The sequence below is a fragment of the Trachypithecus francoisi genome, unplaced genomic scaffold, assembly GCF_009764315.1.
Source record: "Trachypithecus francoisi isolate TF-2019V2 unplaced genomic scaffold, Tfra_2.0 Lachesis_group3, whole genome shotgun sequence".
NCBI classification, from domain to species: Eukaryota; Metazoa; Chordata; class Mammalia; order Primates; family Cercopithecidae; genus Trachypithecus; species Trachypithecus francoisi.
Genome location: NW_022681468.1, coordinates 44687918 through 44708102, shown reverse-complemented (window position 1 = coordinate 44708102; position 20185 = coordinate 44687918). Strand labels below are relative to the sequence as shown.

The following is a 20185-nucleotide window of genomic DNA, read 5'->3' as shown; positions in this document are numbered from 1 at the left end:
CTAACATAATTTCCAAACTCTAATTAAGCACAAACATTTCTCATTGAGAGGTCTATACCTTTCCAGGCTAATCACTCAATTTCATTAAAGACTATTTCTCAGGCTTCAGCCTGGGTGCATTCATAGGATTAGGGAGATATAGGAAAGGCCAGTTATCACAGCCCTGCTCCAGATAATTTTTCAAACTCTAACCTCATTTTCTGCTCCCCTTCCCCTCCAATTATCTATATTTACAACTCAAGGAATTCAATGGAAAAGCTTTTTCATTTATTTTAAACAATACTAAACGTTAATTATTGTACTACTCTGTAATACAATGACGTCTTTGTAATCTATGGACTGCTATAGGACTTAAGGCCTTTACAATAATAACCTCAATCCATGGTGCATTTTCAAATCTCATGTCTGCTTTTCCTACATGAAGAAACTATAAACTTTTACTGAAGGACATTTTAAAAAACATTAGAATAAATGACAGTCATTTCATGTATTTGAACTGGAACATTCAACATTGCAAAGATGTAATTTATCACAAATTAGTCTGTTGATGTAATACAATTCCATGAAAACCCCCACTGGACTTTGAGGTAGTGGAGAAAACATTGACAAATTGATCTTAAGGTTCATCTGGAAGAAAATATTCACAGAACAGCCAAAGAATCTTCTTAAAAATATTACTGAAGGTCCAGGCACAGTAGCTCACATCTGTAATCCTAGCACTTTGGGAGGCCGAGGCAGGCAGATCACCTGAGGTCAGGAGTTCGAGACCAGCCTGGTCAACATGGCGAAACCCCATCTCTACTAAAAATACAAAAAATAGCTGAGCATGGTGGTGGGCACCTGTAATCCCAGCTACTCGGGAAGCTGAGGCAGGAGAATCACTTGAACCCAAGAGGCAGAGGTTGCAGTGAGCTGAGATCATACCATTGTACTCCAGCCTGCCCGACAAGAGCAAAACTCCATCTCAAAAAAAAAAAAAAAAATTACTGAAGAATCACTTGCCTTACCAGATATTAAAATGTACTTCAACTGCAGTCGTGAAACAATAGGAATAAATACACATATCAATGAAACAGAATAGAAGATCCAGAAGAATTTCTATGTATATAAATTTAGTATGCGATACAGGTGGCATTTCAAATCTGTGGAAAAAGAATAGATCAATCAATAAATAATGGTGGTAGAATCAGAAAATGATTTGAAGAAGAAAAAAACACTGTTCAATTTCAAATTTACATGAGACCACAAAATAAATCCAGAAGTATTAAGCAGTTTTAAAATGTTTTTAATCTAAGAATAGTAGGAGAAGGAAATACAGATTATTTTTATAACTGGCAAGGTTGGCAATATTAAGTATGGCCCCCAAGGCAGAACTGGATTTGATAGATTCGACTATGTAAAAACTATAGGTGATTGCCTGTAGGGCAATCAATACCATAAAGTTAAAAGGCAAGTGAAAAACTGTGAAAAAATATTTGCAATACACGACAAGAAAAAATATATATCCTTAATATTTGAAGTGATCTTACATATGATTTTGAAAGAACAAACATCCCAAACAAGGGATATAATTGGAAAATTCTCCAAAGAATAAATATAAATGACCCATAAATATATGAACATGTATAATCTCATTAATAATCAAAGAAATGCCCATTTTAAAAATGAGAAACCATTTTTCATCTATCAAGTTGGCAGAGATTTATAAGAAGATTAATGACCGGAGGGAATAGCACTCTTTTTTTTTTTTTTTTTTTTTTTTGAGACGGAGTTTCGGTCTTGTTGCCCAGGCTGGAGTGCAATGGCATGATCTCGGCTCACTACAACTCTGCCTTTTGGGTTCAAGTGATTCTCCTGCCTCAGCCACCCAAGTAGCTGGGTTACAGGCATGTGCCACGACACCTGGATAATTTTGTATTTTTAGTAGAGATGGGGTTTTACCATGTCAGTCAGGCTGGTCTCGAACTCCTGACCTCAGGTGATCCACTCACCTCAGCCTCCCAAAGTGCTGGGATTACAGGTGTCAGCCATCACGCCTGGCTGGGAATGACACTCTTATACAGAGTGGGTAGAAGTAAAAATTGGTAAAAAGTCTTTTTGGATGGCAATTTGGAAGTATATATCAATTTTTTCATGTGCATACCTTTTGACTCATCCATTTCACATCCAGTAATGTGAAGGAAAAAACTGGACAATACATAAACATGTTCATTGCTTCATTGTTACAATGGTGAAAAAATGGAACTTAAACATCAATAGGGACTGGTTAAATAAGTTGTGGTATTTATGCTGTAGAACACAATGCAACCTTCAAAATGATAACATATTTATGGTCAAGAAAAATGTTCAGAAAATGTTATCAGGAAAAAGCTATAAAACAGTATGGATAATATGAAGTACTTCTATCAAAGGGGAAAAAATGTGTGTTTCTGTGCATAGAGATAAATGTCCATAAGGATATGCACCTAGCACTAATAGTAGTTATCTCTAACAATAGCACTACAAGAAACTCATTTTTTACTCTATATAACCATAGTGCTTGGATTTTTATTTAAATGACCATGTATTGCTTTTATAAGAAGGAAAACAAACAAAAAAAAGGTATTTCCAGTAGGAAAAAAACCTAGCACTCCAGATGAGGACAATACATGAGAAAAGAGCACAAATAGCAACAAATGAACTACAGCAGAGGGAAGAATGGAGAGGAATGCGTGTGTGCATGTATGGGTGCATGTGTATGTGTAAGTGTGAGTGTGTGTAATAAGAATAGACTGTCTAGGGCCAGGTGAAGGAGGATCACTTGAGGCCAGGAGTCCGAGACTAGCCTAGGCAACATAGAGAGACCCTGTCTCTACACACACACAAAAAGTATTAATTAGCGAGATGTGATGCCATGCATCTGTAATCTTAGCTACTAAGAAGGCTGAGGTGTGAGAATGGCTTGAGCCAGGAGTTTGAGGTTGCAGTGAGCTATGATTACACCACTGCACTCCATCCTGGGCAACAGAGCGAGACCCTGTCTCCAAAAAAAAAAAAAAAAAAAAACAGCAATCACATGAATCCTTATAAAATGTGGGCAGAAAGAGTTTTCACATCTATACAACCACACACAGGAGAAAAAGTAATGCAAGGAAGGAGGCAGAGATTGGAGAGATGCAGCCACAAAACAAGAAATGCCAGCGGCCACCAGACGCTGGAAGGGGCATGAAGAGGCTCCTCCAGAGCCTCTGGAGAGGATATCGCCCTGTCAACACCTCAATTCAAACTTGTTGTCTCCAGAACTGTGAGAGAAGAAATTTCTGTTTTAAGCCACTCAGTTTGTGGCAATTTTTTATGGCAGCCACAGGAAACAAATACAGCGGGCATTTGGGGAATTTCATGTGAGCTATCTATTGACTTCTTTAGACTAATTTATTGCAACAGCAGTGGTCCACAGAATAGGAAGGCCTACTTCAAAATAACCTACTGCTTGGAAAGTTTCGAGAAACCTAAGGTGGGCATCAAAAGATTATGAGACCCAGGACAAGATGGAAAGTGAGATATCACTAAGACAATATGGCCTAATTGATATATTAAGTGAGTAGTTGCCCACAAGAGGGGAACTAACACTTGTTAAGAATTTACTATATGTCAAGCACTGTGCAAGGAACAGTCATTCATAATCTCATTTAATCCCTACAACTATCCCATAGGACAAGAATTATGCTATCAGATAAGGAAATGGGGGCCCAAAATCATGTGGTTATTGCAATGATTTAAACCTAAAATATTGGAAGTCCTTGCTCTACTGCTTTATCTGCTTCTATAAAGTTTAGTTTGAGAAGCATCACTGCCCTAAAATACCATTATAGTGACACTATTTCCCTCTTCTATGAAAACCACTCTCCGTCTTCCCATCTACCCTCAGGAATTGAGTATTTCATCTTTGTCTATCTCACAGTTTTAACAAGGCTCAGTCTAGTGAGGAAGTCCTAAGCAATGGGAAATAGGAAGGAGTCATGGAGTCAGAAGAAACACAAAAGAGAAAAGGGAACATAAATATGAATTATTACAACACGCAGAAATACAATCATTGGGAAATAATAAATCTTTCAGAGACAACAAAAAGGATAAAAAGGTAAAAAAACAGAAAGGAGATGAAAGGGATAGAAAGAAAACAACTAAATGAAAGATAAAAACTAAATACTAAAATTCAAAAAAATCAGTTCAGCCCCCAATTTTAATTACTGTAAAGATATATAATCTTACCAAAACCAAGGCATAACAGAGAAAATAATAACAGATAAAACACTAAAACAGAAAAAAGATTAAAATTTCATAGTTTGAAAGATCTGAGAACAAAAATCTGCTGTTACAGGAAACATGCATTCATTTCTCTGTCCCTTAATTTTTTCTAAATCTACTCCCACTGTCTGCCCATATAATTCCCTGCCAGAGCTTTGCAGCTGGTCCCCACTGCTTAAGCAGCCTCCTCTCTGTGTTTCCATTTAAAAATCTTTATTTCAATAGGTGGGCCTAGAGCATCTGCACTTCCAAAATTACCACACAACTGATCCAAAATGATTGAAACAAAATTGGTTTCAAAAATTGCCCTTAGGCTGAAAAGAAGATGAAGGCTAACATTTCAGACCTAAAGAAACATTTATCACAATTCTGTGGTCTGTAATAGACTTCTGTAGTTGTAATAGAAATGTTGACAGCTTGTTAATTACAGAAATGCTTGTGAGCATCACTGTTATTCTTTTGGAAGACTTGACAAAAGAGTTCAGACTTTTTTTACTTAAACCAAGCTTTACAACACCTCAAGTCCAATCTCTTTTCCTTACAGGCTGCAATCAGTTCCATTTTTCCTGCCAGTACACAGTGTGCTGACTCAGGGAAGGGTCTTCAGTACCACCACACTCTACCAGTTTCTACCCCTGCTCAAAAAACAACAAAAATCCCAGAGACACATTTTTGATTCAAGGGTTTTTAGGGCTTGCAAGGATTATAGCACCTGACAAGACCCAGAAGTTGAAGTCTCTCTGAGGTCCTTGAACTATGGTGCACCAAACTCTGAAAGTCATAACAGCATGAAATGGTACTGGACCTTACACACAGCAGGCATTAATAACTATTTGTGTGTGATACAGAACTGCCCTCAAACTCAATTGGAATTAAATTATTTTCCTTGGGTAAGAAAAGTAAGGTATATAATGGATAGAAGTTTGAGCCTATGTTTTAAACCTGTCTCTGCCATTAACTAGCTGTGCAATACAGGTAATCATTTAACCTCTGTAGTCCTCATAGTTTATTCATTTATAAAATAGAGATACACTAACAAAAACTTTCAACCACTGTTCTCTGTCCCACTAATTATTCAAAGAACATAGATCCTAACAAGATAGAAACAACTTCACCGTTCCCACAGATATTTACAAGCTTTATAAGTATTTGGTTATCCTAAGTATCATTTAAAATAAATTTTAAGAAAAAACAAAATTACAGTAAGCTCTTAGGAACAGATTTTATTAGTATGGCCTAGACCCAAGATGAAATTGAAAGTGCCCTGAGTCCTTTGCAAATGCTTCAACTCCACAATAAACCAAACTTTAGCAGGTTTTGTATGTCTGTGCCTTGTTGATTATTTGGGGCAAGATCCTTGGGGTCAAGGTTTCTTAACAGCAGTGTTATTGACTTTGTTATTGTGGGGTCTGGGGGGCCACTGTTCTGTTCATCGTAAGATGTTTAGCAGCATCTCCGGCCTGCACCCACTAGATGCCAATTGAGACTACCAAAACTGTCTCCAGATATTGACAAATGTCCCCTGGAAGTGGGGAAGCAGGGGGAAACAAAATTTCCCTCAGTTGAGAATTGCTGCTTTGAAGGGTAAGATGTCATGTGCGTGTATTTTTTTATAATGCAATATTTAATAAGCACTTTTTGTGAACTAGCTGGATCAACTCAGAGAATTTAAGGTATTTGTTGAAGGCTGAGTACTTTAGAGTACTTAGAAGGAAATTATGATTTACTATGCATATAATACAAACGGTTGACACAATGTATGACACATACAGTTTAATGTGAATAATATTTGGTGCATCCCAGAGGACATTAAACAAACTTACATTCTTTCACATCATTGAATTTTAAGGTTTCCATGTGTATTTTAGAAGGATATTTCGATCTTAGATTCGAAAATTGTCAAAAATAACCTGCTGCTGGGAAAAAGTAATGTCCCAATAGAGAACCATGAACTAATCATTCTTTCACTTATTCAACAAATGTTTCATTACTAACAATAAAAAGTGTTTTTAAATGACAAGCTGGCTACATTTTTTAGCACTAATCCTTCAGGCAAGAACCCACTGATATGTAGCTCTAAGCAAGTAATGCAGTAATGTGGTTAACCCTGTAAACATTTAGGCTTGTCCTAAAGAAGTAGACTACAGAAAAATGAATTTAAGACCACAGTTTATATTACAAGAAGTATAATTTGTAATATGCTCTTTGACTTAGATACAAATTTTTATCCAAGTGCCTAGAATCAACCACAAGCTAGAAGTCAAAACACAGTTGAACCGGCAGCCTAACATTTTTTAAGAAAACATTACCACTAATTAATCATCACTGTGAAGTAGCGCATTGTCCCACATTTAAACTTATACAAATTTCCTCCAATTAACAATATAAACAATTTTGTACCACTTGAAAATGTCATTTAAAAATAGCTGATGAAGAATAATAACAAAATATACTAATCTCTTAAAATGAGGTCAATATTTTAATTGTAATACTTTTTTGCCAGTTAATTTAACAACACTAGGAAACCTACAAACATTGCTCAAATGGTGTTTGTTCTCAGAAATATACAATTAAAGCACCTTCTCTGTTCTTTGTTACAAGGTGCACAATGGCAGGGGAGGAATGCGTGAAATACAGCAATCTACCTTGGCAGTTTATTAGGATAGTTAGTAGTACTTTAAAAATAGAATATTGAATTCATTCCAAAATCTGAAGGTCTGTACTATCAAATACATGAACAAACACACATCTATATTTATGCATACGATATACCTGAAAATCAGAATGCCAAATAAATAAGTGTTTGAAAGTGTAAATTTTAATACTGTAATTTCAAAGTCTGAAAAATGCCTTTTAAAACTTTCTAGATTATTTTTATACTTTTTTAAAAGTAGAGTTATAAAAATTAAAAGCCAGTTGTCACTACCAACACTCGGCTTTGAGACACAGGAAAGGAAACCAAGATCTCTTCCAAAGTCCAAATCACACAAAAGACTGGGGACTTCATTGTCTTCCAGTCTGTGACTCTCAGATGCAGCACAAATGTCTTTATCAAGGAATTCAGAAGGACTCAATTACTGCATTCTTAAAATATCTCATTATGTGAAACTGCGTGAGAAAAAAAAAAAAACCACATCATTTAAAAAAAAAAAAACATTTGGCTTAGGAAAAGTCAAAGAAAAGATAAGATTGGAACCCAGAGGTAAGAAAGTGTTGACTTCTAAGCACTGCTCTCCTCTGGCAAATGTGAGCTACTGGTCGGCAGGGTGAAACCAGAATTCCACCTGTCCTCTACTCTAGAGAGGAAAATCAGTAGGGGCAGAGCGAGGAGTGAGATGCCCATATGTGCAGAAGTCCCACACTGAACTCCGGATATTTCTGGCATGAGCCTCAGAATTCCCTAGGGCACATTGCCTAAATCCAGCACGAAACAGTTAGCTACAGAACCTGCCCTTGGACATCATCTTCTACATGCTTTTTTCTCCATATTTGCCCCCACAAAATAGAACTCTAGAGAAAGCTGAGTAGACATCTATGGATTCCCGGCAAGACTCGAGAGTTTGTCCAAGACCTCATGTCTCAATCTACTAGCTGCAAACCAGCGGTAGAAAGTTGCAAAACCACCCAGACAGGCCCAAGGCCAAGTGCTGCCACTGTACTTTCTTGATTCCCTGGTCAAATGCAAACGAAAAATGAAATGTGGGATAAGAAGTGAGGGGTTGCCTGGAGGGTTGGCACAAAACCTCAAAACTGGTAAAAGAAAAAAAAAATTACACCCTTCCGTAAAATTAAGAAAAGCCAGCCCGAAGATACAGCTTTCGTCTGGCAAACCTAGGAGAAGTACACCTTAAGGGTGGGGTGAAGGTCACCGCCTTCCCCAAAACAGCGTTATTTCTAAGGAATCCCGTGAAGCTTCCCTCTTCCCCAGGGGGCTCGGCTCACATACTTCTTCCTGTTCGTCCCTTCGCCTTGTGAAGCCGGGGAACAAGTAAGTGATTCCAAGGTGCCCTGGCGCAGTCTATTTCCTTTGGGTTAATAAAATTAAATCAAGTCCCTTGCGATGGCGAAGATGGATCTCCTGATAGTAGACCCCGACCTCCAGGCGCTTCTCAGTCCCTTCCTGCCGAGCAACCAGACAGTGCTCGGGCTCTGCCACACGCAGCCCGCACCTTTCTGGCGGCTCCCGTACGGCCAACTCAGACTCTCAGTTCCAGTTGCCCGCGAGCCTCAGAAGCCAAAGCGCCCTCATCTAATTATCTGCAGAACTATTATCCAAGAAATGGGCCATAGGATAAATATTCCCATTTCCTGGATGGGGCCCCTAGACTGTCGACTTGCTCACAAAGATTAAGGGTAAGAAACCAGCTCTCCCCGAATGTGCCGCTTCCAAACTGTCCAGCAAAAGGGCTAGGGGGACGTGTGGTCTCCTGGGGCATGGACAATCTCTCCCACCTCAGCAGCTAGGCGCTGGGATCCAGGTCGGCTCTCGGCTCGGCTCGCAGGCTGTAAGGTCTCCGAGGACCCCACCGCCTCTTCTGCATGCTAAGGGTGCGCGCCAAACAATTTCGCGAGCAATAGCCGGCAGACGAACCATCCCGAGAGGGAAAATAAACCTCTGCAAACTGGAGCAAGGGGGTGCTTTCCTTCCCTGGTCAGAAGCTCCGGGATCGCAGCCCTGCCGGGTCCGGCTTCATCCCTGCCCGGCCCCCTCCCAGGCCCTCATTTTCTGCACCGGGGATTCTCCTCCGCCTGCATGTTCGGGGCCCTTGTATGCGATGTTTCTTTCTAAAAGTTGTCCTTCCGGCTGATTCGGAAGTCGCTCCGAGGGAAAGAAGGTTTATGCTTTGTCATTATCTTCATCGCCCTCTTTATTTTGCCCCTGCCCTGTCGTATTTCAAGAAAATGAACTCTTATAAAAGAAAGCCTCTCCGTTGAGGCGGTTGGCAATCTCACAGAAATGATGTAAATGGTTTCAGGGCTTTTTTCTTCCCCTCTGCTATTTTTTAAGAGTGAACTGTGAAGATCTGTGAAAATAATATCAGGGTTTTCCGTCAGAACGAGCTTTGCCCTGCACTCAGGCGTGGCGTGATCTGACCCGACACCTCCAACCATCTGTGCTATCTATCTGCCTTCTGATTTACCAGATCTGTACAAGCCGCATACAAATTGTGCTTGATACTAAAGAAAAGACAGTCGGGCCCAGTCCAGTTCGGCAGTGAACATTCTCATCTCATTTCTGTCTAGGGATGGACCTCCCCAAAACGGTTTTCCTGGCGTTTTTGTTATACAGCCCCCTACCAGTTATTTTCTTCAGACTAAACAAACCCCTACCACAGGCCCGGATGAGATCATGGTTCCTTTGACCCAGGCCTCAGAAAATGGTACGATGTGGACTGCCAATTGGGAATCAATAAAAGTTGCCAATTCACTCTACTGGCCCAAAGTCAGAGACACCAAGTCGCTCCTTCCTCACTACAGGAGGGGTCAGTGCTCAGCGGCTTAAGAAGCGCTTTCTAGGCCCCCGCATTGTCGTGGATGCCTTTCTGTATTGTATTTTTACTGAATTGCTTTTGGGCTAAAATGCCAAGGTTAGAGTTGTTATCCCCAGCTCAAGAGGTATATGTTCTAACACAAGGTAGGGGCAAAATAAGCCTGCAAGGAAAGGAGTTAAGTCGATATTTTTTAAAAGATATCGGAAATAAGCTTTTAAGTTGCTGTCCTGACCTACCAATGACTTCTTGGCTCTAGATGTGGCTATACTGCACATTCAAGCCCATTAAACTGGGGGAGGGGGAGAAAGTTTATTTCTCCTCTTTATTTGGAGGTACCTAGAGCCCACCCTTCTTTTCTTAAAGTGTCCGACTTCGTGGTCTGCATCTGCGTTATCAGACGTGAACATGTCCTTGTTCACATTTAAAATTTTAGTGGGCTTTGAAGGGAATAATGCTAGAGTTCAAACTGACCTCTTCTACAGATCCCTGGTCCTGTTCCTGCTGCTCCAGATTTGCTTCCCACTCAGCTGCTTTGGCAACTGGAAAGGGGAAGAGGGAGGCATGCAGAGATGGGTACTTGGGAAAAAATGAGAAGATCGCTTCCCCCCACCCGCTTCCTGCTCCCACCGCAAGGTTTGCTGTTTCGTTACAACTAAACTTGCGAATTCTCGGAGCATTTCAGTTTGGCTCAGTCCTCTTTGTCCTCTGGAGACCTCTCGACCGAGACAACGCATCGCCCCAAAGTGAATTCCTGTAGCATCACTGCTTCTTTGGTGGGAAAGGGGAGGGAGGGGTAGAGTGGGGTGGGGGAGGGAAGAAGAGTGAACGCTGCCGCACTCGCCTCTCTTTTTCTCCCAGACACTCGCATGTCTTTTCAACCTCCAGGTTCTGCAAAATACTGAGGAAAAGTCCGGGGACTAACGGCGGGCGCTGTCGAGCACGGGGAGGTGCTGAAACAGTCCTGGCTTGCTGGTCCAAGCTTTGATTGGCAGAGCCAGCCGGTGACTGACAAGGGGTCTCCATGGCGCCCGCGCCGCCAATCCGCCCACCCCAGTAGCTGAGCCAGCTCTCCTGCCCGCGTGCTTGGGCCGAGCCAAGCCCGAACCCCAAGCCGCGGAGCCAGCACCTCCTCCAGTCTGGTCCGCCCGCTTCCGGCCGTTGCGCCACCGCCGCCACCAGTCGTGTGTCCCCGCTGCCCCAATCCGCCTCATCGACAAGAGCCTGGCGCACTCAGCTAGGCCCGCGGGCATCTGCTGCGTGTCCCGCTCCGGGCTCAGTGCCCTGGCCGCTGCCGGCGCTGCCTCGATGTTCCAGCTGCCCATCTTGAATTTCAGCCCCCAGCAAGTGGCCGGGGTATGCGAGACCCTGGAAGAGAGCGGCGATGTGGAGCGCCTGGGTCGCTTCCTCTGGTCGCTGCCCGTGGCCCCTGCGGCCTGCGAGGCCCTCAACAAGAATGAGTCGGTGCTGCGCGCACGAGCCATCGTGGCCTTTCACGGTGGCAACTACCGAGAGCTCTACCATATCCTGGAAAACCACAAGTTCACCAAGGAGTCGCACGCCAAGCTGCAGGCGCTGTGGCTTGAAGCACACTACCAGGAGGCTGAGAAGCTGCGTGGAAGGCCCCTGGGGCCGGTGGACAAGTACCGAGTAAGGAAGAAGTTCCCGCTGCCGCGCACCATTTGGGACGGCGAACAGAAGACACACTGCTTCAAGGAGCGCACGCGGCACCTGCTACGCGAGTGGTACCTGCAGGATCCATACCCTAACCCCAGCAAAAAGCGTGAGCTCGCCCAGGCAACCGGACTGACTCCCACGCAGGTGGGCAACTGGTTCAAAAACCGCCGACAAAGGGACCGAGCGGCTGCAGCCAAGAACAGGTCAGTACCTAGAGGCCTCCGCGATTTGCGCGCACCAGGGAGGAGGCGGGTGGAGGCACCTCTGGCGCCCTTACCCAGTCCCTGGCGACTCCAATTCAGCAGGAGTTGGGAGCGCGGTCGGTCTCGGGTTAAGAGACTACTTGCGTTCTGGGTTCCTGGAGTTCCCTTCCCAGGTCTGCTTCCCCACCCACTGGTTCTCCACGCCTCCGGGCAGCTGCAGCAGCTCGTCCCGGTCACCAAACCAAGGCTTCACTGGGACAGAGAGGGGAAGAGAAATAAAAATTAAAATCCTCCAAGTAGAGACCCCAAGACCCAAAGCTAATTCTTGTCAGCCTGGCCACAGGCTCCTACTATTAATGGAAGCCTGGCTTATTAGCAGTGTGTCGGTTTCATGTTAATTATCATTTTCAAAGCCCAGGTGTATCCCTCCGTAATGCTTTGAAAACAGTTTTCAACGGACTTTTGAGAAATGGGAAGTCGAGTTTTCCTCTTCCCATGCGCTGCCTGCCACCCTTGTCTCAAAACAGCAAACTAGTCGGTGGGCCGAGGCTTTTCATTTCCCGGAGTGTGGATCTCGATGAGCCAAACATTTTGCGGAAGAGCCCAGCCTCATCCCCCAGGCCCAAATGCTTCTTACAATCCTTTTTGCCTTTAGGTCGGGCCGACCCGATCCAACGCGATCGCGGGAGCACTGACTCAGGCGTACGCCCCAGGCAGACGCACCACTAGAAATGGAATCCCATGTCCCCGGGACCGATTTGTCCTTGTCACCCACGCTTCGTTTATTTCCTGACAGTCCTGTTTATCTCCCAAAGGTGGACAACAAACGGGGAGGACCCTGCAAGCCCAGTATACCAAAGACCTGGGAGCTGGGGCGCTGAGAAAGGGCGCGAATGATGGTGGGGCACAACAGTAGGGGCCCGCGGAGGGGCGGCCGCGGACTCCTGCCCGACCTCTGTCGCCTTGACGGGAAATCCTCGCCTTCACTGCTCGGGTCTACGGAAGAGCCTCTGGCCGCCGGGCTGGAGGGACGAAGGAGGTGGTGGGGGCGGGCGACGGGCGGCTGTGTTACGAGCTGTGACCCGTGTTCCCTTTCTTCCCCGTAGACTCCAGCAGCAGGTCCTGTCACAGGGTTCCGGGCGGGCACTACGGGCGGAGGGCGACGGCACGCCAGAGGTGCTTGGCGTCGCCGCCAGCCCGGCCGCCAGTCTATCCAGCAAGGCGGCCACTTCAGCCATCTCCATCACGTCCAGCGACAGCGAGTGCGACATCTGAGTTGCCCATCCAGGATGCTAAGAAGCAGATTCCAGTGTAAAAACGAGAAAAACAAAATGAAAGAGGGAAAGAAGATGAGAGACCTGCAAATCCAGCGCCAGAGAAGCCAGGTGACCAGAGACCCGCGCGCTCGGGTTGCCGTTTCCCGCCCCACACCGCGGCCGGCCTGGCTCCACTGGCGCCCTTTGGCCGCGACCACAGGAACCCGCGGTGAGGCCTGACCCAGCACCACGTTCTTCTCGCTTTGCTTTTTCCTAAGGATTTTGCTGCAAAGTCGCCTTCGGAACCGAACTGCAAGCTGAGCGCCTGCCCAGATTCTCCCATGGGTATTTCACGTCGAAAGGACGCTGTTATATATGTATAACTTTTGCTTTAAAGTTTTTTTTTTTAACAAAACATATATATGCTGTTTATTTACTTATTTAAGAGACCGCCATGGTAGGTTTCTCTGTAGCTTGGGGAACTTGCTGTTTCTAAACATGCAGGCTGGTGCTGATGGGTTCTGTGTGGAGAAGCCAAACAATAAAACAACCTAGTGGGCAACCTTCTTAATTAAGGGAGCTGCTCTCAGATTCCTTTTATTATTATTATTATTATTATTATTATTATAAAGATCATTCCCTTCACCAGGCATGCAGGGACCCTTGAGCAAATGGTCTCTGGAAGGTCTTATCTATATATCTTTTGCCTTCTTTGGTGCTTCCTGGTGTATGTTTCAAACAACCTATGGTAGGTCCATAACCACCTTGCACGTCAAATTACATGTATGTGTATATATGTATGCACCTATACAAACACATATGTATGTATGCATACACATGATATACTTAAGGCTAAAAATTGGCAACATGTGAGCGTCCTCTCTAAGGCAAGTCCCCGCATCCCCAGCACAGGTAATTATGGCATGTCCACTTGACACTCGTTTATATGAAGTGTCAACAGCTTTCAGGAGCAATTTAGGAAGCCAAACTCTGGGACTCAATAAGTGAGTCCTATTTTCTAAGAATGCAAAACTATCCTGACTCAGACTCTGCAACAAGAAAGGCTTTCTACCTCCTTCGAGGCCCCCTTCCATACAATAGCAGCAGGCACCCATGATCATGCTACAGTGAGCATATACTGCATTTAGGATTGACCTATTACTAAAACAAGACAAAAGATGATAGGAGAGGTTGTAAATAATTAGACTAACTTCTTGCTGCAGAATTGAGTTTTAATGAAATGAATGGTTTTTAACAAGAAGGATACTGAGATGGGGGAAAGGATGTAATCATGTCACATATTGAGGGTAAAACAAGGCTGTAGAAATAACTGGCATTTTATAACCTAATCTCTGAAGTAAGCATAGAACAAGTCATCAAGGGCCCCATTGTCCGGGTAATGGCCTCAATTAAAATATAAAATATTTTTAGCATTTAATTTTTCCTTGTGCACATGCATGTGTGCACCTACACATGAACAAATGCATGCCTATACAACACAAAAACATCTACCATATTTGCACTAAGAAAATAAATGCTAGCCAGAGTCTCTAATTTTGTTCCTAGTGAAACAGATTGCATATTATAAAATTTGACATTGATCTTTAAATCACTTGAGCTGACTTCCCTCTTTACTGTCCCCATCCCCCAATTACAGCCTTTTCCATTTGCCTTTCTGTCCTTAGAAGATGTTCTTTGGATCAGAAGCCTGCTAACTTCTTTAGGCAGAAGTGCCAAAGTGCAAACCAAACAAAAATAAGTGAAGTCATGGAAGACAAAAAGCAGCCAAACGGCAAGATAGACAATGGAAGCCCAGGACCGAGTAAGGGTTGACTTTTGGTTTCTAAATCGCTTAAATAGATTTGGCTCATTTGGACTTTATAAATGTTGTCATTGTGTATGGTGGCCCTTATCCAGAGAATTCTTGAAAATCAAAACTCTCTTGCACAAGAGCTTTAGATGGAAGGAGTGGGTAAGTCTTCGTGATAAAACTGGTGTTCTTTCCAAAAGCAAGCAAAAGCCCTCCTGTGGTTCCTCAAAGGCTCCCATGGTAGAGCTTGGTCAACACTTAATTTTGTTTCCTAGAGGCCCAGGTAGTTCCTAGAATGCCAATAAGGGGCCAGCCAGGACTAGAGTGAGGGCAGGAGGGGACTCACTGTCAAGGTTATGCAAGTGCAGCAAGTGCAAGGCATCTGAGATTCAGTGTCTCCTTAAATTTTGCACTCTAAGTACCTCCCTTGCCTCATCCTAGTCCTTAATCTGCCAAGGAGTAGCCACAGATATCCACTCTTGTTCCCCAGCCCCAACCCACCGTAACTATGGGGCTGTCCAGAACTAGCGTTTGGAGTTTGTTGGCAAATTTTCTCTTAAGTTTATGCTTCTAGGTCTGAGAGGGACGGGAAAGAACTAATTAGTGGAACAATGTAAAAGAATTTGAGATTCTAAAAATCCCACTCCACCCACCAGTTCAAATGATACCTAAAAGCAGAAGAAAATGTCCATTCTGCAGTGTCAAGAAAATGGGGTAACTAAAGAACTAAGCTTTCTCTTTACAAAATAATTTTTTAAGTGACAGTTTATTGCTTGAACAAAAAGAGAAGACCAAACAGTGATGGAGGATTTTTAATTCCTGCTTTGACAAAAGCCTTTAAACTACATCTACCATTTACTTAAATTAACAAGCTGCCTACATTTTTAAGTAGCTATTCTGTTTCAACAATCTGGAGATTTATTTATCTAATTTCACTTTAGAATCTGAAGGTGGTGACACATGTAAGATTTTTAAAAATGTTTATCTGAAATGTGATGGCACCTAATCGCTTCTCTGAATAACCAATTCTTTTGTGACCACATGTTGGAAATTAGTCCAGATCTTCACAGAGATTTATTTTATTTTAATCTTTCCAATCTTCCCAAGGACATATAAATGGTTTCTTTTTAAGACTTTTTCCGTATCAGCTTCATTCTAGTCTTTAGGGTTTTGGGGGGAAAAAAAATCCAGGTAGTTGCAAGGCTGAAGGTTTCTGAATTTGGCAAAATCTTTATATAATGGGTTTCCTTCCTTTCTTTTCCTGCAATTCTTCTGTCATAATTTCCCAAAAAGCAGTTACTCCAGCAGATTGGAAAGAGCATTTTTATATTAAATATTTCAACGAACTTGACCAATGTTAAGATTTTACCCCAAGCCCCAGGTCAGGCTCTTTCCCGGCTAATAAACATTTCAACCACACTCCAGTTTCACCAAAGGAAGCCACGGTCCCTGCTGCTCCCCAAATGCCGCAGTTCCTCTCGCCTCCACGTTAATGACCCACTCCGCTTCCACCCGTCACTCCCTCCTTTCACTTCCCCAGTTTGTTTATAAAAAATCTGGGAGGGAGGGGAGAAGAGGATGGGGGTGGGGAGGGCTTGCTCTTTGTTTACATTAAACAAATGACAGGCAAAGAGCTCAAGCAAAGTCTTCCTTGACCTCGTTCCCTCTCCCTAATTTTAACAAAAAGGAAAAAAATATTGTATCCAAAGAGAATGTGAATGGGGCGGGAGGAAAGGAGGAGCAGCTTTTCGCTCTATTCAGTGGGTACGCGAGAGCGCGGACGATTTCCGCTCCTTTTGTGAGGCGGGGCCCGGGGGCTGCAGTGAATGGGGGGTCTGTGGAGCGGCCTGCGGGGCTGTCAGGCGGCTCTGCGTAATCAGGGCTAATGACGGCGGCCGGGCGCTCGGCGGGACAATGCGCGGGGCCGCGGGGTTTTGTCGGCCTGAATGGCTAATAGGTTTGCCTGTGAGCTGCGAGGGGGCGGTGTCGGGGAGGAGGCGGCGGCGAGGAGAGAAGGGGTCATTGTCCGCGCGCTGGCCCGGGCGCCGAGGCGTGTCCCTGCCTGCGCCGCGCGGCCACCCCCGGGCCCGGCGCCGCCGACTGGAAGGCAGCGGCGGGGAGGCCCCCTGGAGGCCTGCTGGGAAATGGCGGCTGGAGCGGCGGGCGCGTGGGTCCCCTCGGGGAGGCTCTCCAAGCCACGGTCCGCTCCCAAAGAGAAGCCCAGACTCGGCCCACAGTACCCGGGAAGGTGAGTCCTTCCTCGGGGGCCCAGATCTCCCCACGGAGTCACGATCTGGGCCCCCGAGGAAGGAGAGGCCCGCCTCTTCGCGCACCCACCTTTTCCATCCAGCGCCCCGCGAACTCGCGGACGTGTAGGCCTCGAGCCACTCCTACTGTTGGGCTTCCTGACTCAGCGGCTCGAGGAGAGAAACCTCTCAAAACCGGGGGACCAAGAGGGGTTCAATTTAAACCTAGGTGGGAGAATGAGCCCACAAGCGCGCGCCCCAACAGCTGCGGAGGCGCGCGCCCGCCCACTCTCGGGCGCCTGAAGTCGCAGCGGTTGCCCAGCCTCGAGCCTGGGGATGCGGCGCGCGCCGCGGTCTGGGCCTGCGCGAGAGGCTGCCGCGCGTGTCGGGCCTGGGCCAGCCGGTGCAAGGGCAGTTGTCGCCACCGGCCCTAGGCCGCGCCAAGCGAGTCGCCAAGAGGGGCGGGAAGAGGGGAGAGGTCCGAGACCAGGGAGCAGGACCTAAAGGGGGCTTTCCGCGCCCACAGGTCCGCCTGGGTCAGCCGTCGAGGCGAGGAGAGGGAGCAGGGCACTTCGAGGACCGCATGTTCTCGACAGCACACTGGAGCCCTGGCAGGCCACCTGGGCCCCCGTCTTAGGTTTACAATGGGAAACCTTATTTCCCATTGTAAGCTCTTACAAATCTCCCCCGGCTAGATCCTTCCTTGCAGCTATCTTTGCTAGGATTTATATTACCATACTTCTCCAGACGTGCCATACGGCGAGGGACGGAACTGGTTTTCTTCCCGTTTTCACCTCCTTGTCTGGAGACAAAGGGGTGTGAAGGCGATCCCAGAGATGAACAAGCAGTTTCACGCCTCCCTGCTCGCTCATGCTGTTTCCACTTGCCCTGTGGTTTGCTCTGCCTGGAACGCCGCCCCCTACCTCGACTGCTACCCTGTCAATCCACAAAGCCTACCCCACCTCCACTAGGTTTTCCGTGAGCCAGTGAGCTTCACACAGATAATGTGCCACTACCTTTTTTAATGTTCCCACCGCACCTTATCTAAACGTCTGTTTTAGCACTTGTAACACTTTTGCTCATTTATTTGTCTGTCTGACTTCCCCCTTCAGCCCTTGTTAGAATGTAAGCTCTTTAAGGACAAGAACCGACTCTTACCCATCTTTGTATTCCCCGCACCTAACCTAAGTAGAAGGTGCTCAATAAATATTTTAAAGCTGAATGAATTCATGTATCTTCCTTGAAATCTGCCTGCTCTTCCATTAGTGGGGGACCTCTGCTAGCTCGGGAAACATTTGAACAGAAAAGACGAATTATATTGTCTGGACCCGGAGTTCACTGCAATCCTCCCAGCTCAGTAAGTTACTGGCTATTACCTACTTGTTGGGTTCTCTGGGATGATTCCATAGAGTGCTGTCTCCCTCTATTCATGTGGTTTTTTTAGAATCCTGTGACTTTGGGTTCATACCATAAAAATTGTCTTCTCACACATTTTCCCAAAAAGGTAAGAGTAATCCCCTTGGATTCTGAAAATTCTAGGTATTACACTCTGAACCCTACAACATAGAATTTCTATTCTGCTTCCAAGATCACTGCTATGGTTTAATGTTGATATCCCTCCAAAATTCATGTTGAAACTTAATCCCCAATGCAATAGTATTAAGAAGTGGGACCTTTAGGAGGTGATTCACTGCCCTATGAATGGAATGAGTGCTTTCATAAAAGGCTTGAGGGAGTCTGCTACTCCCTTTTTGCCTTTCTGTCCCTCTGCCACGTGAAAATGCAGGAAAAAGGCACCATCTTAGAAGCAGAACCAGCCCTTACCAGACACAGAACCTAACTGGGCTTTGATCTTGCACTTCCCGGCCTCCAGAACTGGGAGAAATTTATAAATTACCCAGTCCAAAGTATTTCCGTTATAGCAGCAGGAATGAACTAAGACAATAACCCTTTCCTTTCTCCTCCCTCCCACCTTTTCTGTCCTCCGGCTTCCCCACCTCGCTCCTGTGCTGACTTACAAATGATAAAGTAAACCACAAAAACAAAATATCACAAACCCAGACAAGGTGTCCAATTCTAAGATGATAGACTGGTGTCCCACCACTATGCTTAGGCTCACCTAGTGGGGATAAACAGTATCTTTTTCTTTTTTTTTTTTTGAGATGGAGTCTCGCTCTGTCGCCCAGGCTTGAGTGCAGTGGCGCTATCTCCAGCTATCTCTAGCTGGGACTACAGGCGCCCGCCCCCACGCCAGGCTAATTTTGTATATTTTTAGTAGAGATGGGGTTTCACCGTGTTAGCCAGGATAGTCTCAATCTCCTGACCTCATGATTCGCCCACATCGGCCTCCCAAAGTGCTGGGTTTACAGGCGTGAGTCACCCGCACCCGGCCATTAAAATCTTAAATCACAAGGGCTCTGTGAAAATACTGGATAACAAACTCATCTCTATTTTAAAATTTAATGGGCAGAAGCAAGTGAACTGTGTATAATTTTGAATTCTGATAAAATATATATAAGACTGCCTCTTGGAAACTCATTCTAGACTGGCACAGCCAATCTGCAACCTGAGAATACTAAGTTACTGTTTGTTTTTCTTACTGAAGAGATTAGTCTTGAATTTTCTAGCACGAAATCAAACTCTTAAGTTGAGAGGGCACATTAATTTGGCACATGAAGAGTCTGGTGGACAAAAAATGATTATGCATTTCAAACATTTTCAGATATTTAAGATTCCTATAAAAGATTTGCCCATTTAAATTAATCACCATTTAAAGCATTTTCCATGGCATTGGGTAAACTCCTGACTTTCTATAAATTCCTGCTAAATTATGTATTTGAACTGAAGACCTATGCATGTATATCTTATCTAAATAAATTATTTTTGCAGATACTTGTGATTGTATGAAATGGATTTTTCCATTTAAAATAGAAAGCAAGTAGGAAAAAGAAAACTATACTGGACACAGTCTGTGGACAATGGGCTGGCACCTGAGAAGGTGGGATCAGACAAACCTGGCTTGAAATACCTAATCGCTGTGAATTTGAGAAGTCACTTAACTCTCTGAGCCTTAGTTTTTACTTCTGCAAAATGGGTCGATAATATCCAGGAATATTGTGAGTGCTATTGGGTTCATGCATGTAAAGCACCTAGTACAGACCCTCACATATAATAGGGGTTCAGTGAATGGAACTTCCTTTTCCCCATTTTTCCTGTTAAA

At 44.6% G+C, this 20185-nt stretch overlaps 3 protein-coding genes across 5 annotated transcripts in view; 2 read left to right on the top strand and 1 right to left on the bottom strand.

Moving 5' to 3' along the window:
* The window catches only part of CUNH14orf39 (chromosome unknown C14orf39 homolog), an 89625-nt gene extending 72386 nt beyond the window's left edge, over nt 1-17239 (bottom strand). For 2 of the 3 annotated variants that reach the window (XM_033187840.1, XM_033187836.1), the window contains exons 1-2: nt 17057-17239; nt 1008-1142 (exon numbers count right to left, since the gene is read on the bottom strand). Coding sequence is in view for 1 of the 3 variants with exons in the window: in XM_033187836.1 (XP_033043727.1) it covers nt 1008-1135 (128 nt within the window). In the remaining 2 variants the exon portion in view is untranslated. The remainder of the gene's footprint in view (nt 1-1007; nt 1143-17056) is intronic. The other variant, XM_033187839.1, reaches the window with a different exon arrangement.
* SIX6 (SIX homeobox 6) lies at nt 10837-14518 on the top strand. The gene is made up of 2 exons (XM_033187842.1): nt 10837-11653; nt 12760-14518. Exons 1-2 carry the CDS (start codon nt 11082-11084, stop codon nt 12926-12928), a joined length of 741 nt encoding a protein of 246 aa, XP_033043733.1. The 5' UTR covers nt 10837-11081; the 3' UTR covers nt 12929-14518.
* On the top strand, nt 16666-18153 carry LOC117071018 (atherin-like). The gene is made up of 2 exons (XM_033190829.1): nt 16666-16967; nt 17713-18153. The coding sequence occupies exons 1-2, from the start codon at nt 16666-16668 to the stop codon at nt 17945-17947; spliced, it is 537 nt and encodes a 178-aa protein (XP_033046720.1). The 3' UTR covers nt 17948-18153.
* The last annotated feature ends 2032 nt before the right edge of the window (nt 18154-20185 follow it).